The sequence below is a fragment of the Penicillium canescens genome, assembly GCF_028828765.1.
Source record: "Penicillium canescens strain IBT 15451 chromosome Unknown utg000007l_segment0_segment0, whole genome shotgun sequence".
NCBI lineage: Eukaryota > Fungi > Ascomycota > Eurotiomycetes > Eurotiales > Aspergillaceae > Penicillium > Penicillium canescens.
Genome location: NW_026703969.1, coordinates 2012252 through 2028876, shown reverse-complemented (window position 1 = coordinate 2028876; position 16625 = coordinate 2012252). Strand labels below are relative to the sequence as shown.

The 16625-nt window shown below is 49.5% G+C and overlaps 1 protein-coding gene across 1 annotated transcript; it reads left to right on the top strand.

The window, feature by feature from the left end:
• Positions 1 to 476: 476 nt before the first annotated feature.
• N7446_010882 (uncharacterized protein) lies at positions 477 to 755 on the top strand (the record flags this gene model as incomplete). The annotated part of the gene is made up of 1 exon (XM_058519625.1): positions 477 to 755. The coding sequence occupies one exon, from the start codon at positions 477 to 479 to the stop codon at positions 753 to 755; it is 279 nt and encodes a 92-aa protein (XP_058368463.1).
• Positions 756 to 16625: the final 15870 nt, after the last annotated feature.

The following is a 16625-nucleotide window of genomic DNA, read 5'->3' as shown; positions in this document are numbered from 1 at the left end:
TCCACGGACTGCGCTAAATATGCTCGTACGGCGTCTAAATCCGTCACGCGGATATTGGCACTCTTCATCCGCTGGCGCCACCATTCGTACCCTCCCTGTCGCCCATCGGCCCATTGCCAATGGATTAACATCGCCATCATCGGATACAAAAACTGCCGGTATTCACATTGCTGCCCGGCCTCCCAACCGGGACAAATCGACTGCGGCATACCACACGAATAACAACAATAAAATCCTCCTGCTATATACTGTATCGAATCCCGAATCGCCCGCACCCATCGTCGACACTCTGCACTCTCGCCCGCGGGGCAACTCCACAAATCATGCTGGACATCATCCCGCTGCGCCTGCACGCATAACCAACATCGGTGGTTCCACTGCCGTGCCTCCTGCGCTAAAAACTCCTCGTCCGATAACTGCTGCGCTTGCAACGTCCGCACTCGCTCCGAAATCGCCGTCTGCACCATCTCCTGCTGATGGTACCGATGCTGCGCCTCAATGGGGACCCCGGCGTCCGACGCGCTGCTCGGGATGCTCGTATGGGGATCATCCATCTCGGTATCACTGTCCCTATCATCGGTCTCGGCCGCCTCCCAATCGGGGTCACATTGATCACACCGTTGCTCGACGAACCCGAACTGCCGGTCGTGGTCGCCGCACTGCTCGCGGGTATCTCCATCGATCTCCCCATCCAAATAACCATCCAACACCGCTCGACGACACTGATGATCACTGGCCATGTACTGCCGGACTAACTCGAACCCGCTTTGCTCGCGGGGCGTGTTCTGGTCAAACCATGCCGGGACCTCGTCAAACCCTTCCGGCTGGATGATAATGGCTTCACTGGGGAATTGATCCCGTCCGGCACGGCCACTTTCTTGTGCGTAATCCAACAACGACCGGGGAAACCCGATGTGAATGATGCATCGAATATCGGGAATATCCACGCCCATCCCTAATGCACTCGTGGCTGCAATCACCCCATTCGCCGTACGTCGGAACTGTTCCAATATCCCTAACTTACTGTCCTGGTCGCTGTAATATGCGGCACATCCTAATATCTGGGCCGCCTGCGTCACAATATTCCGGGTGCTGCCGTACACAATCACTCGTCCGGGCCGCGCGCGCCGTACGCGGTCACGAATGAACTGTTGGATACTGGGCTGCTCGATCCATTGCGTCTGGGATCGAAATGCCGATGCAATCACGGGCCGGTACACCCGGTATGCCACATGGTGACGGCTGGTTCGCTCGCGGTGGATACTGATGTCCTCCCGCTCCACTTGCATTCGCTTGAACAACCGGGTCTCCTCGCATGGGGGCAATGTCGCGGTCAAAAACACCATCTGCACGCCACACTGATGCAATCGACCTAATTGCTGTAACCGTGGGCGAAACGTCGTGGACTCGCTCAACATCATATGGCATTCATCGATAACAATCCGGTCCAACCGCATCAACTCGCGCTGGCGGTTCAAAAACGACTGGAACCCGTCCGTGAACACGGACTCGGGCGTGACGAACACAATGGCCGCATGATCGGGATGTCGATGGCTGGCCCACTCGACACATGGAATGCCGGCGGCCTGGCATCGCTGTTGCAAATCCGCCCGTAATGCCGTCAATGGCACTACTACAACGGTCAATCCGCCGCGCTGGGCCACCCACGCGGGCAACATAAACAACATACTTTTCCCACCGCCCGTGGGCATTACCACGACCACCCGGGAATGGCCCGCTTGAATCGACCGGATGGCGGCCCCCTGCACCCCGCGGAACTGTATCGTGGGCTGTCCGGTCATCCGCTGCAACGCCTCGGTCATATTGGTCTGCTCCACCAAATGCTGACGCTCGTCCCGCATTATAACCCCCTCGTCCTTCCACCGGGGCTGTGGCCGCTTACCCAATACGTGGCTCGGGATATCCTTGATGTTAAACCCTAAAAAATCATGCCAATGCACGCTGCTCGTCCGAAACCCGGCCTGCCGACCCGCTGTGGTCCCCTGCTGCTGGCTCATCATGCGTCCATACACCATCTCCGCTACGTGGGTCGTGTGCGCGGCTTGTAAATCGGCAATATGTCGGATCCATTGCTCGTCGTCCATGGCATCCTCGTTCTCCTCGTCGTCGGCTATAACCTCGGTTCCATCCTCGCGGACGTTGTGTGGGAACGGTTTGGCATTGCTGAAATACCGCCGGCTAATGGCAATGGCAATGTCCCGGTATGCGGCCAACGTCAATCCATGGTGTAACCGTATCTTACTTTCCCGGACCATCACATCCGTTACCCGCGCCGGCGTCCACTCCCGTCCACTACCGGCATCCACCCCCCACATCTTGGTGGCATGCGTGTCGGGAACGGCGTCTAAATGGCATGCCTCTTCATGGTATGCCTGCAACATCTCGACAAATGGCAACACTAACCATAAATACCACACCACCAACTCGCCCACTTCGCGGGGCACGTACCGATGAATCACCTTGGCATCCCCGCTGGCGTAAAACCCCTTGTGGTACCGGGTGATAAATGCCACCAATCCATCTTCAATAAACACATTGCGGTGTCCACCGGCGGCACTGTTGCGGTGACGGATACTCAATAACTCGGGGCCACGCGGGGGCTGCCCACTGGTGATATGCGAAACAATGGCTAACTTCTCCTTGAACTCATTGACGAACCCGAAAAACCGTTGAATCGCATCAATACTGAACCGATTGGTCCTGGCTTCCATAAACCACTGCTGCAATGGATGCTCCTCCCGTACCCGGTCCACCATCCACCGGGATCCATCGACGGGCCACGGCGTACGCTCGTCCTGCAAAAAACTCCACCCGGCCTTGGGTTGGTTGAAATCGTCGGCTATACGATCCCATGGGATGACGGGAATCTGGTCGGGTGGGCACCGCAAAATCTGGTTGACCATCAATTGTCGTGCGCTGGCCGTCAACCCATGAATGAACCCGCGGAATGCCCCCATGGTGAACCGCATCGTTTTGTACGACAATTCGTCCCCGTTGCCCCAACCGATATGCCCGACGGACGGGGTATTGTAATGGACCTTTAACCCATATCGGCGTAAATCCATCATCCATTCCATCGGACCGGCGGTACCGTGCACCATAAACCCGGTGACCATGATACGAATCCATTCGCGCCATGTCTTGGTGCCTTCTCGTGCCTGCTGGGTGAATGCAACGGGTGGTGGGGAACTGTTGGGCAAACTACCAAATGCGGGCGAACTGGATACTTCGGGCGTTGTGGCTCGGGTCTGGGGCGGACTGCGGCTATCCCGTTGATGTGAAAATATATAATCGACTGGACTGGGGTCATCCCACTCCCCCACTAACTTATTCTCCCCAACCTGTAATAACTCACGCGCATCCGGGTCTAACAAAAACGACTGATGCACAACGACGAACCGGGACACCTTGATTACGCTGGACAAAATCTGGGGGTAACTGTGGGGATCCTTCCATGGTCGACCGGTGTCATGGTCACTCACACCTAACACGGCCAATGCACACACCAACGCTAACTCGTACTCGGTCGATCGAATGCGCTGGTTTAACAATTCAATCATAAATTCCATACAATCGGCTTCCACGGGTTGTAATACGTCCGGGTTCGGGTCGGTACCGTCGGTGGGGATCGGCTCGGCCCGGTCCTTATAACACTCGGCGGAATGCCATAATGCGTCCCACGCCTTGCGTTGCCGTTTACTGAACCGGTACACCGGACTGTTCCAATCATGCTGAACTTGGGTGCGGGCGAAAAACATCAAAATGCGGCGCCATGGGTCGACATGGCGCTCCAACTCATCGTCCGTATTCATATATACCTGCAATGGCTTCGATGGGATCTTCTCTATGTCGGTACGGGCGGCTTCGATCCGTAACAAATGTCCTGTCCGTTTGGTGATACTCTGGCTTTTGCTGGCAACACGTAATATGGTATCCCAAATCACCCGTGTGGTACCCTCGTCACCCTCCGCATCTTCCGTCGGGCTTTCAATGCATATCCGTAATTCCCTGGGGGTTACGCCCGCGTAAATATACCGCCCATCCCGTTCGGTCCAACCATGGATTGGCTTCGTCGATGGCGCCGGGCTGGATCTCGCTTTCTAACTGCATTTTCCGTGTAAACACCTCGCGTAACCGCTCCACGGCTTCGGCGACTTGCGTGGCCTGGGGTGGCGGTGCTTCGGGCTCGTACTGGGGACCGGGATGGCGTATGTGGATATAATGCGACCCTAACCCACGGGGAAAAAACCGCTGGCACACGACTCGCTTGGCTCGCTCCTCTTGGTTCTGCTTGCCTGCGGCGACCTCGGATGGTCGTGGCTTGCCCCCATGGCCGTACGCGGAAAACCGATGCTCCCTCGACCAATGCACTCGCAAACTGTCGCGACTGCGGTAAATCTGCTGGCAAAATTGGCACTGTAACCCATCTTGGTAAATGGGCAATACCGGAACGGGACGGTTTACGCTCGTGGGGAACCAACTGGTCTCTTCCTTGACGCTATCCCATTCATCGGCATGTCGGATAATATCCACTACCTGTTCTGCAACACCTTTGCGGACGCGGTGCTTGCCCTTGGGGTTGGTCAAATGACGGACTATCTCCTTGGGCTTCACTCCATGCTCGCACTGGCGACAAATGGCAACTCCCCACTGCTTATTGCAAATAAAATACCGGTCGGCAATGGTGGGTTCTGCCGGTTCACTCATACTAACCATGGATATATATCTCACAATGCGGATTGTCCACTGAATGTATGCTGGTGAAACCCTAACGCTGGGAACTGCTCGGATGTTGATAAAATTGAAACTGGGAACTGATCGGAACCCCTGAAATCCTCGACTGGGTTTTCAAACGAATCGAACCAATAATGCGTGTGTGATGAATCGCGCGGTGATGGGTGTTGGGGTTTCATGATATTGGTGATGGCGCGGCCGACCGTACCCCATCAAAATAATTCCCCAACTTTGAATCCCTGTAACAACCTCTCCAAAACGTTGCTTTGCCTGGTAACTCGGGATAATAAACAATTGACTGTTCAATTGGAATTGGTAAAAATTTGAACGGAAAAAAACCACGGGAACGTAACTGTAATGGCACCCTGAAACTAACTGTAATCTGCCCCCTCGGGAAACCCTAACCCTATATAAAAAAATGCTGACTAAACTGTAACGAGCCTCATTACAGTTCACCCCATGGGATAGCCCTAACCCTAATAACTAAATATACGGGCATGTCCATCTCCTAATTCTGGTCTATTGGCCCCTAAGTAATTATGGTCTAAAACCCTTAATACTACCCTCCTAAGCTTTTTATAATACTAAAACCCTTACCCCTCTCACTATTAAAACCCTCACCCCTCCTATAATAACTATAACCCTTACCCCTCTTACGATTCTAGCCCTTACCCCTCTAATAATAATAAAAAATAACCTATTTACCTCTAAAACCCTACCCCCTTTGATAATTAAAACCCTTACCCCTTATACTACTACGAACCCTTACCCCTCTCACTATTAAAACCCTTACTCCTCTCCTTCTTCCTAAAACTAACCTCTTCTATAATTAAAACCTTCCCTCCTATCCCTACTAACCCTTACCCTTAAAATATTACTCCTATATCTATTATACTATCTCCCTATACCTTCGAACCCCCGTCCGAAATTACCTCTATTATCCTTACCCCTTTAACGACTAAAACCTACCCCCTTTCCTACTACCGACCCTACCCCTTCTACGATAATATCCTATACTATTCCTATAATACTAAGCACTATTATACCTATTATATTACCGATCATACTCACTAAACCTATCTCCTACTATGAATCTTCCCCCCGAGCCTAAACCCTTCTTACTATACAACTACTTCTCTATTATTGACCTTCTTATACCTCTCCCGATCTAAATATCTCTACTCTACTATACTATCTCTCTTAATGCCTACTAATATACCCGCCTCTTTTTGATATATCCCTTATATCCTACCCCTTTCCTACCTTCTTATACTTACCGTAATACTACCCACTACTTCGTAAACTATTCACTACCTTATATACCCTACTATAACTAATTACCCCCTTATACTACTCTATTATTGCTGTCCTACCCTTAGCTATATACGTCGGTCTATCTCTAATACCCTCTCTCCTATATAATACCTTAAATAATACCCCTATCCTTAAAATATGCTACCTTATATTATATACTAAAATTATGCTACTAAACCTTATACGTCTAATAATATCGTAATAAATGGCCCTATTCTCGACTACTAATAATATAACCCGGAAATATCGAGCCCTAACCCTTATAAATCATTAAAACCCTGACCCTTCCTATACCCTATGCTTACGTGTCTATAATATACTATAATAATATTATAAAACCTCCTCCGACTAGCTATTACTACTACCGATTATATAAAAATTATTGTGAAAAATCGCCCTATTTTTTTATGAATAATGCTAATTCTATAAACCGAAAACATCGATCCCTAACCCCTTGAAATAATTCAAACCCTGACCCCTACGCTTTACTTATACTTCGATATATACAATACCTCTAATAATATTATACCACCTCCTACTACTACCGATTATATGGCCTATAATATAAAATACTAGCCTTCGGTTTCACTAATAATGCTAATTTTGAATCGAAAACCTCAAACCCTACCCCTTTATCTATTATACCTTACCTATGATATCTCTATATTATAATAACTATCTAATGCTATCCTGATACTTGAGTATATCGACTATAACCCCTATTACCTTATTATAAACCTAGTAAATCGCTCCCTACCCCTCTATCCGTACGGGGGCATATATACCTTATACGGGCCGAAAACAACCTTTACGGGCTAAATCCTATTACTAATGGTAATAACCCTACGTTATACACGATATAATAATACTAAATATATATATCTAATAAAAATGTCAATAATTCAACTTTTCCTAATGCCTATTTCAAAATATATATCGTAACTTCGTCTAATGTCTTAATGACATATTTTCTCACTAAGCCCTTATAATCTATATTTTACCTTACAAAAATCCTTGAAAAATGAAATGTCTGACTCGCTAGTTAAATTACCTATATATTGGTCTATACCCCCCCTTACGCTTATGCTTTATGCCTATACTACCCCCCTTACCCTTATGCTTCGTGCCTAAACCACCCCCCTTATAATGCTATACCCCCTAACTTACCTATAATAACCTATCTATTTCACCTTACCTCTCTTCGGCTATACTACCCCCCCCCTCACCCCTACGCTTTATGCCTATACCGCCCCCCCCTCACCCTTACGCCCCCCGAACTTACCTATAATAACCTATCTATTACACCTCACCTCTCTCACTATACTTCACCTACCTATCTATTAAACTTCACCCTCTTATTATTAAAACCCTACCCCCGATATCATTTAAAACCCTTACCCCTTTCACTAATACTAACCCTCACCCTTTTATTAATACTAACCCTTACCGCTCTCACTAATATAACCCTCACCCTTTTATTAATACTAACCCTTACCGCTCTCACTAATATAACCCTTACCCCTTTCACTAATACTAACCCTCACCCTTTTATTACTATAATACTAGCTAATATATCTTATCTCTCTACCTATACTTTCTAACCTACGTCCGAATAAATGGCCCTTTCCTATATATAATAACCCTAACCCTAGCTTTCTAACGGACCTCGGAATTCATGGCTTCTCTACCTACTCCTATTATACCTATCGTACCCTACCCTATTTCTACGGCCCTCACAATTTATTGCTATTTCTACCTACTCTAATTACACCTATCATAAAATAACCTAATATTAACCTTCTACGGGCCGAATCCTACTCGCTATTATAATAAATATACGATATATACGATATAATAATGCTAAATATATATATCTACTAAAAATGTCAATAATTCAAATTTTTCTAATGCCTATTTCAAAATATATATCGTAACTTCGTCTAATGTCTTAATGATATATTTTCTAACTAAGCCCTTATAATCTAAATTTTACCTTATAAAAAATCCTAAAAAAAATGAAATATCTGGCTAGCCAGTTGGATTACCTAAACATTGGTCTATACCCCCCCTCACCCTTATGCTTCATGCCTAAACCACCCCCCTCACCCTTATGCTTTATGCCTATACCACCCCCCTTACAATGCTACCCCCATACCTCACCTATACTAACCTGTCTATTACACCTCACCTCTCTTTAACTATACCCCCCTCACCCTTATACTTCATGCCTATACCACCCCCCTCACCCTTACGCTTCATGCCTAAACCCACCCCCCCCTTACAATGCTATACCCCCCACCTCACCTATAATAACCTATCTATTACACCTCACCTACCTATTACACCTCACCTCTCAATTACACCTCACCTCTCTATTTCACCTCCTATCTCTTCGGCTATACCGCCCCCCTCACCCTTATGCTTCATGCCTATACCACCCCCCTTACAATGCTACCCCTATACCTCACCTATAATAACCTATCTATTACACCTCACCTATAATATCCTATCTATTTGACCTCACCTCTCTTTAGCTATACTACCCCCCTTACCCTTATGCTTCATGCCTAAACCACCCCTACGCTTTATGCCTATACCACCCCCTTTTATGATACTATCCCCCCTAACCTCACCTATAACAACCTACCTATTTCACCTCACCTACCTATTATACCTTACCTCTTAATTACACCTCACCTCTCTATTTCACCTCGCCTCTCTTCGGCTATACCGCCCCCCTCACCCTTACGCTTTATGCCTATACTCCCCCCTTACCCTTATGCTCTAAGCTTATACCACCCCCCTTACAATACTACACCCCCCGACCTCACCTATAATACCCTATCTATTTAACCTTACCTATCTTCGGCTATACTACCCCCCTCACCCGTATGCTTCATGCCTAAACCGCCCCCCTTCACCCTTATGCTTCATGCCTAAACCACCCCCCTTACAATGCTACCCCCTATACCTTACCTATAACAACCTACCTATTTCACCTTACCTCTCTTCGGCTATACTACCCCCCTCCCCCCTTATGCTCTAAGCTTATACCACCCCCCTTACAATACTACCCCCCTACCTCACCTATAACAACCTACCTATTACACCTCGCATCTCTTCGGCTATACTACCCCCCTCACCCTTATGCTCTAAGCTTATACCACCCCCCTTACAATACTACCCCCCTACCTCACCTATAACAACCTACCTATTACACCTCGCATCTCTTCGGCTATACTACCCCCCTCGCCCTTATGATTCATGCCTATACCACCCCCCCCCTACAATGCTGCACCCCCCTACCTCACCTAAAATAACCTATCTATTGCACCGCACCTCTCTTTGGCTATACTACCCCCCTCACCCTTATACTTCATGCCTATACCGCCCCCCTTACAATGCTATACCCCCTACCTCACCTACACCTCACCTATCTATTACACCGCACCTCTCTATTACACCTCACCTACCTATTACACCTCACCTATCTATTTCACCCCACCTACTATCACCTCCCCTCTCTATTACACCTCCCTCTTCGATAATACCCCCCCCCCCCCCTCTCATCCTAAACCCACCCCCCCCCATACATTTACCCCCTACCTCACCTACACCTCACCTATCTATTACACCACCTCTCTTTGGCTATACTACCCCCCCCCCCCTTATACTTCATGCCTATACCCACCCCCTCTACCATATTATACCCCCCCACCTCACCTCTCTTCGGCTATACCACCCCCCTACCCTTATGCTTTATGCCTATACCACCCCCCTTATAATACGACACCCCCGCCCCGACCTTACCTATAATAACCTATCTATTACACCTCACCTCGCTATTACACCTCACCTACCTATTACACCTCACCTCGCTATTACACCTCACCTACCTATTACACCTTATCTCTCTATTACACCTCACCTATCTATTGTACCTCACCTATCTATTACACGTCAAATGACCTATTCCTAGCACCTAATCAATTAATGACGCTATTCAATACTCTCACTATATTACATCCTCTCACCATGCTCTATCCACATCCTTCGGACCCATATATACTCATGTACCAATTTCACCGTCTCACCATCATGCCGTGACCCTAAATATCGCACTAGCTCGCTCTCATTGCCGATTGATACCCCGAGCCCGTCTAATCTCCGAGCCCACGCCTCCTTTATCACCTCACTTCCCTCGCCGTATACCATAACTGCTAGCCCCGATAATAACAACCCTCGATACGTACAATACCCCTGGCTACCGGCATTCACGAATCGACTGCAAATGGACTGCGGCATTCCACACCCGTAACAACCACCGAATGGGTCATATTTGATCTGCCGGCGTACCCGTAGCCACCAGCCTTTCGGTGATTCATTGCCGTGCTGGGTCTGGGCCCCGCACTGGTATAAATCATGCTGGTCATCCAATCCACGCTGTGTACAAAACCAGCATCGTCCCATCCATAATTGGGCCTGTTGTTGTAAAAATTCGACCCCGGTGGCAATTTCTTGATGTCCTGCGTGAGCTACCTCTCGGACGACCTCTCTCTCACGGTCTAACCGCTGGAACTGGCTAATTGCATGCGTGGGGATCGATGGACGGGCCACGCGCGTTGGTAATGAATGGGTCAGCTGCCGTGCCGTCGAATTGGCCATTGGTGCTGGTATTGAATTGGCCATTGGTGCTGGCATTGAAGTGGCCATTGGTGCTGGCATTGAATGGGCCATTGGTGCTGGCAATGAATTGGCCATTCGGGCTGGCATTGAATTGGCCATTGGTGCTGGCAATGAATTGGCCATTCGGGCTGGCATTGAATTGGCCATTGGTCCTGGCATTGAATTGGCCATTGGGGCTGGCATTAAATTGGCCATTGATCCTAGCAATGAATTGGTTAGTTTCCTTGGCATTGAAATTGAAATTGAAATTAAACCACGGGGTTATTACCTGGTGGCTCAATACTGCGACGATAAATCGGACTAGTCGATCCGACCTGGGATCGAAATCCCACCGATTCACTCTCACTTCTCTGGGAATTCACCTCCGAATCGGTTAATTGGATCACTTCTCGTGGCCCCTGGCTATATTGAATACCCTCCATGGCTGAATGGACTGGGATGTCGGCTGGCTGGTTCAAAACATGGGATAAAACCATGGGATCGGATGTGTGAAATGATGCATTGGAAACTGGGCCATTTCTCTCACTTCCTAGCTCACTTCCTACTCCTCACTTCCTACCTCTTCATTTGCCTGCCAATGCTCGTCACACCTATCGCAGCGCTGCTCTGTCTCATCGGATTCTCCACAATATTGCCGTGGATAGCCGTCTAAATACTCGTCTAGTATGACGCGTCGGCAGCTATCTCGAGACATATATCGGTCAAGCCTTGCCTGCTCAGCCTGTGCTTTCACGGGGTCTTCATGAATCGGGTCCCATTTCGGCCGTGAAAACCTAGCGGGTTGTATAATAATGGCCTCACTACGATACCCGTCTCGGCCAGCACGGCCGCTCTCTTGCGCGTAATCCAATAAGCTGCGTGGCAAGCTAATGTGAATTATACTGCGAATATTGGGTATATCAACACCCATGCCTAGCGCGCTAGTAGCTACCACTACCCCCGTGGTATCGGCCTGGAAACGAGCTAGTACGCCATTGCGATCGATCGTACGGCTGTGATATGCCTCACATTCGACTAACTCGGCTAGTTTCTCGACAGTCTTGGTGGTGGGCCCGTAAATGACCACCCGGCCGGTCTGAGCACGCGCGCGCGTAATACGATCTCTAATAAATCGTACGATCTCGGGGTTCTCTAGCCAATCGTAGCTATTGGCGTATCGGCTTGGGTTCGGCACCGTGGGCTGCCATAGCCGGTAAGCGACATTCATGCGATGGGTGCGAGCTCGAAATAAATGGACCTTCTCTCGCGACGTACGTAGCCGTTGAAATAGCTGATTTTCGACGCTCGGTGGCAGCGTGGCAGTCAAATATATCATCTGAGCCTGAGCCACGAGCAATCGACCTAATTGAGCCATGGCGGGCCTGAAATGGGTCTGATCATTTAATACCACGTGGCATTCATCGATCACAATGCGATCTAGCCGATGACTTAGCCGCTGGCGGTTCAAAAATGTCATGAAATCCTCCGTAATAGCTGATTCCGGCGTCACGAGTACAATCGATGCCTGGTCTGCCGGCCGACGGCTCTCCCACTCCACGCATGAAATGCCGAGCCGCCGGCATCGATATACCATGTCTCCCCGTAATGCAATTAATGGCACGACCACCACCGTCACCCCACGGGGGCTGATCCACGCGGGTAGCATGAAAAGTAAGCTTTTTCCACCCCCGGTGGGCATGACGGCCACCACCGGGCTCTGGCCTTGTTGAATCGCTGCTAACGCCGGTGCCTGCACCCCCGGAGTCGAAGCTCGCTATTTCCTAGCATTCGCTGCATCTCGGGCTCTATAGCTGCCTACGTTAATTGCCAGCGACGCTCCGTACGGCCGATCTCGGCTTCCTTCTGCCATGGTGAAAACTGGGCCATTCCTAATGCACTCTCGGCCCCGCCGTCATCCGTGGACACAAAGCCTAAAAATCGATGCCAGTCGGTGCTACTAAGCCGAAACATCTCACGCCGGTGGGCCGTCGTACCGGGCTGCTCGGTGATGCCACGGCCGTAGATCATGCCGGCCACGTGGGATGAATGGGCCGCCTAGAGGTCAGCAATATGCCCCATCCATTGCTCAGCATTCATGCCCTCTTCGTCATCCTCTTGTGAAGCCTCGGCCCTTGCATCCTGCTGCGTATTATTGGGAAATACGCTAGATGGCCGCATAAAGCGACGGCTAATGCCAATAGCAATATCTCGGTAAGCATTCAAATTGATCGCTTGCCCATTGAGCCCAATGGTGGTTTCCCGCTTTAGCACTTCACGGAGTCTCTCAGATGACCAATCTCGGCTAGTGCCAGGATCCGGACCCCAGAGGTAAGCCTGACGCTGCCTACTTGCCAAAATTAGTAAAAATCATGAAGAAATTGAGAAATTGAGAAATTGAAGAAATTGAGAAATTGAAACAACTCACCTCTTGATCTCTTCCACGCCGTCCGATCTCCGCACCTTCGCTACGTACGCTTCCAATCGTCGTATAAATGGCAATACTAGCCATAAATAATGGACCACAAGCTCACCTACCTCCCGGGGTAAATAGCGATGAATCACCTTCGTATCATTAGACGCGTAAAACCCCTTGTGGTATTGTGAGACGAAGGTAACGAGCCCGTCCTCAATGAATACGTTGCGACGGCCCCCGCTGTCGGTATTGCAATGCCGAATGCTTAATAGCTCTGGCGCTCGAGCCGGCTGGCCACCACTCACATGAATAGCAATAGCAAGCTTCTCACGGAAATGCGCTACCCGTTGAAGGTATACGTCAATTGCTGCCATCCGTAGCCGACCGGCACTACTCTCGATAAATCGCTGCCGTACCGGGCCGTGCTGCCGTACCCGCCCGATTAGCCATTGCTCGCCGTCTACCGGCCATGGCGTACGGGTGTCTTTTAAGAAATTCCACCCGTGGGCTGTCTCGGTGGGGTCGTCGTAAATTGCCTGCCATGGAATAGCTGGAACTAGCCTATTTTCGACGAATAATAGCTCATTGTGAAGAATCTGGCGTGCCGAGGTCGTAAGCCCGTGGATGAACCCACGGAAGTCTCCTATTGAGAAATTGAATTGCTGGTAAAGTAGCTGGTCCTGATTCATCCAGCCGACGTGGCCCGTAGTGGTGCTATTGTAATGGATCTTTAAGCCGTACGTCCGTAGATCTAATAGCCATTGAATTGGACTATTAGTTCCACGGACCATGAATTGGCTTACCATCTCAGCTACCCACTCTCGAAATGATCGCTGGGTCTGCCGAGCCTAGGTAAATTGAATGAATTGCGATGACTGCGTCGGTGGCAGAACTGGGCCATTTTCGAAATTGAAAAATGGATCATCTGATGTCTGAAATTCAGGCGTATCGAGTGGACTCTCGGTATCCCAATCCCCTGCCATTTGATGCTCCGCTAGCTGATATAGCATTGCCTCAGCCGTGGAATCCAATTTCAATGCCTTGTGGACTACCATGAATCGTGCAATTTTAATAAGCTTCGATAAAATCGGAGGATAGCTCTCTGCTGTACGCCAGCCTGTCTCACCGCGACCGAGCACTGCCGTGGCACAAATCAGCGCGCTCTCATAGTCCTCGACCTTAATTCGATGATTCAAAAGCTCGATGCAAAAATTGAGACACGCTAGATCAATGGGAGCGAGCTGAAACGGAGAATCGGTGCTATTTTGCTGATTCGCTAGCGATTCGCTAGCAATTCGCTGCGTGGGATGATCCTCGGTGTCACTCTCCGAATGCTCGCTATTATCGTCTGAACTAGCCGTGGCTGACCTAGCCGTGGCTAGGCTAGCTGACCTAGCAATGCCTACGCTAGGTGATGCGCCCGGCTGAGCCAGTTTCCAAAGCGAGTTCCACGCGGCTCGCTGGCGCCTAGTGAATTTGTAATTTGGACTGGCCCATTCATGCGATGCCTGCGTACGAGTGAAAAACATCAAAATTTGCTGCCATGGTATGGTATGTCTCTCAATGTTATCGGCATCCATGTAAGCTTGCAATGGCTGGTGCGGCAGTCGGTCACGCTCCGTACGTACGGCTTCGGTGCGAATGGTATGGCTAGTTTTCGTACAAATCAACTGGCTAATTCTCGCGACGGCGGCCATTGCATCCCATATAGCGCTTGCCGCCATTTCCGTCGGATCGGATGAATCGACGTCGGGTGGTTGGACGCAGTCAATAAGGTGCTGTGGGTCAATTCCACGGAGGTAGACGGCCCACCGCGTACGACGGAGCCATGGATTCGCGTCATCGCGCTCGCCAGCTTCAATTAGCTGGGGTAGCTCACTTTCCTCTTTGAAAGCTAGTTCGATTTCATCAATAAGCCGGTCGCCGACCTCGGTCGCGGGCATTGAATCGGTCTCGGCAATGGCCTCCGCCCCGAGCGTACGCACCCGAATGTAATGAGATCCTAGCCCTTGGATAAATGCGCGCTGGCATCTTACGACGCGCGTAAATTGCTGAATTTGCTGCTCAGCCTCCGATAACCCTTGCTGCCGCTGACGGCCGCCATGGTTGGCGGGTGCGACCCAGGAATGGCGTTTACGCCAATGGTAGCGTAAGGTCCCAATAGAACGGGCGATAAATTGACAAAATGGGTCCTTTTCACATAAAATGCCATCCGAAAAAACTGGCAAATTAGGAATTGGGTCATTTACCGCGCTCGGGGGCTGCCATTCATCGCATTCATGCGCCCGGTCGGAGGTTTGAACAACGTGCGCAATTTGACGTGCCACTCGCATTGGAAGTCGATGATTTGCTGATTGAAGGTGTCGTAAGACCTCTCTTGGTCTCACAACGTGCTCGCATTTCTTACAGACGAGAACTGGGTCTGTCGAAGGTTGGTGAAAGAATTGGTTTTGCATAATGAAGGTGTAGATATCTATATCTAATTATAAAGAATTGCATGAAATTTGACGAATGTCGAATGCTGACTTTGGGGTTAAATAGTGTAAAAGAAAAGTGAGATGATAGCTAGGAAGCTTCAAAACCCCCTAAATCAATTGCTACCCCTCTTGATCATTATAGACTAGCATTATCGAGGTTGTTCTATTCGTCTAGAGTGCTGTGGTAGCGTCTTAGGTGCTAATCGTATACCGTAATGGTACACCCCAACAAAACATCTCTAATTTTCAATCGCTATTTTCTCAATAATTACTAGGCTGTGCATGCTCCGAAGCAAATGGGAGATATTTCACATAGTCTATTATAACTCATAAAAATTTTAGACCGATCGGAGTCCATTAGACCTTAGGAGTCAGGCGAGGAAAAGAACCTGGAGTCAGGCGGGACCCACTTTTTATGTCCCATAGTGAAGGGAAAACCCTAACCTGGAGTCTGCCAGACTCCAGCAACCCCCGTGGGATAGACGCGTAAAACCCCTTGTGGTATTGTGAGACGAAGGTAACGAGCCCGTCCTCAATGAATACGTTGCGACGGCCCCCGCTGTCGGTATTGCAATGCCGAATGCTTAATAGCTCTGGCGCTCGAGCCGGCTGGCCACCACTCACATGAATAGCAATAGCAAGCTTCTCACGGAAATGCGCTACCCGTTGAAGGTATACGTCAATTGCTGCCATCCGTAGCCGACCGGCACTACTCTCGATAAATCGCTGCCGTACCGGGCCGTGCTGCCGTACCCGCCCGATTAGCCATTGCTCGCCGTCTACCGGCCATGGCGTACGGGTGTCTTTTAAGAAATTCCACCCGTGGGCTGTCTCGGTGGGGTCGTCATAAATTGCCTGCCATGGAATAGCTGGAACTAGCCTATTTTCGACGAATAATAGCTCATTGTGAAGAATCTGGCGTGCCGAGGTCGTAAGCCCGTGGATGAACCCACGGAAGTCACCTATTGAGAAATTGAATTGCTGGTAAAGTAGCTGGTCCT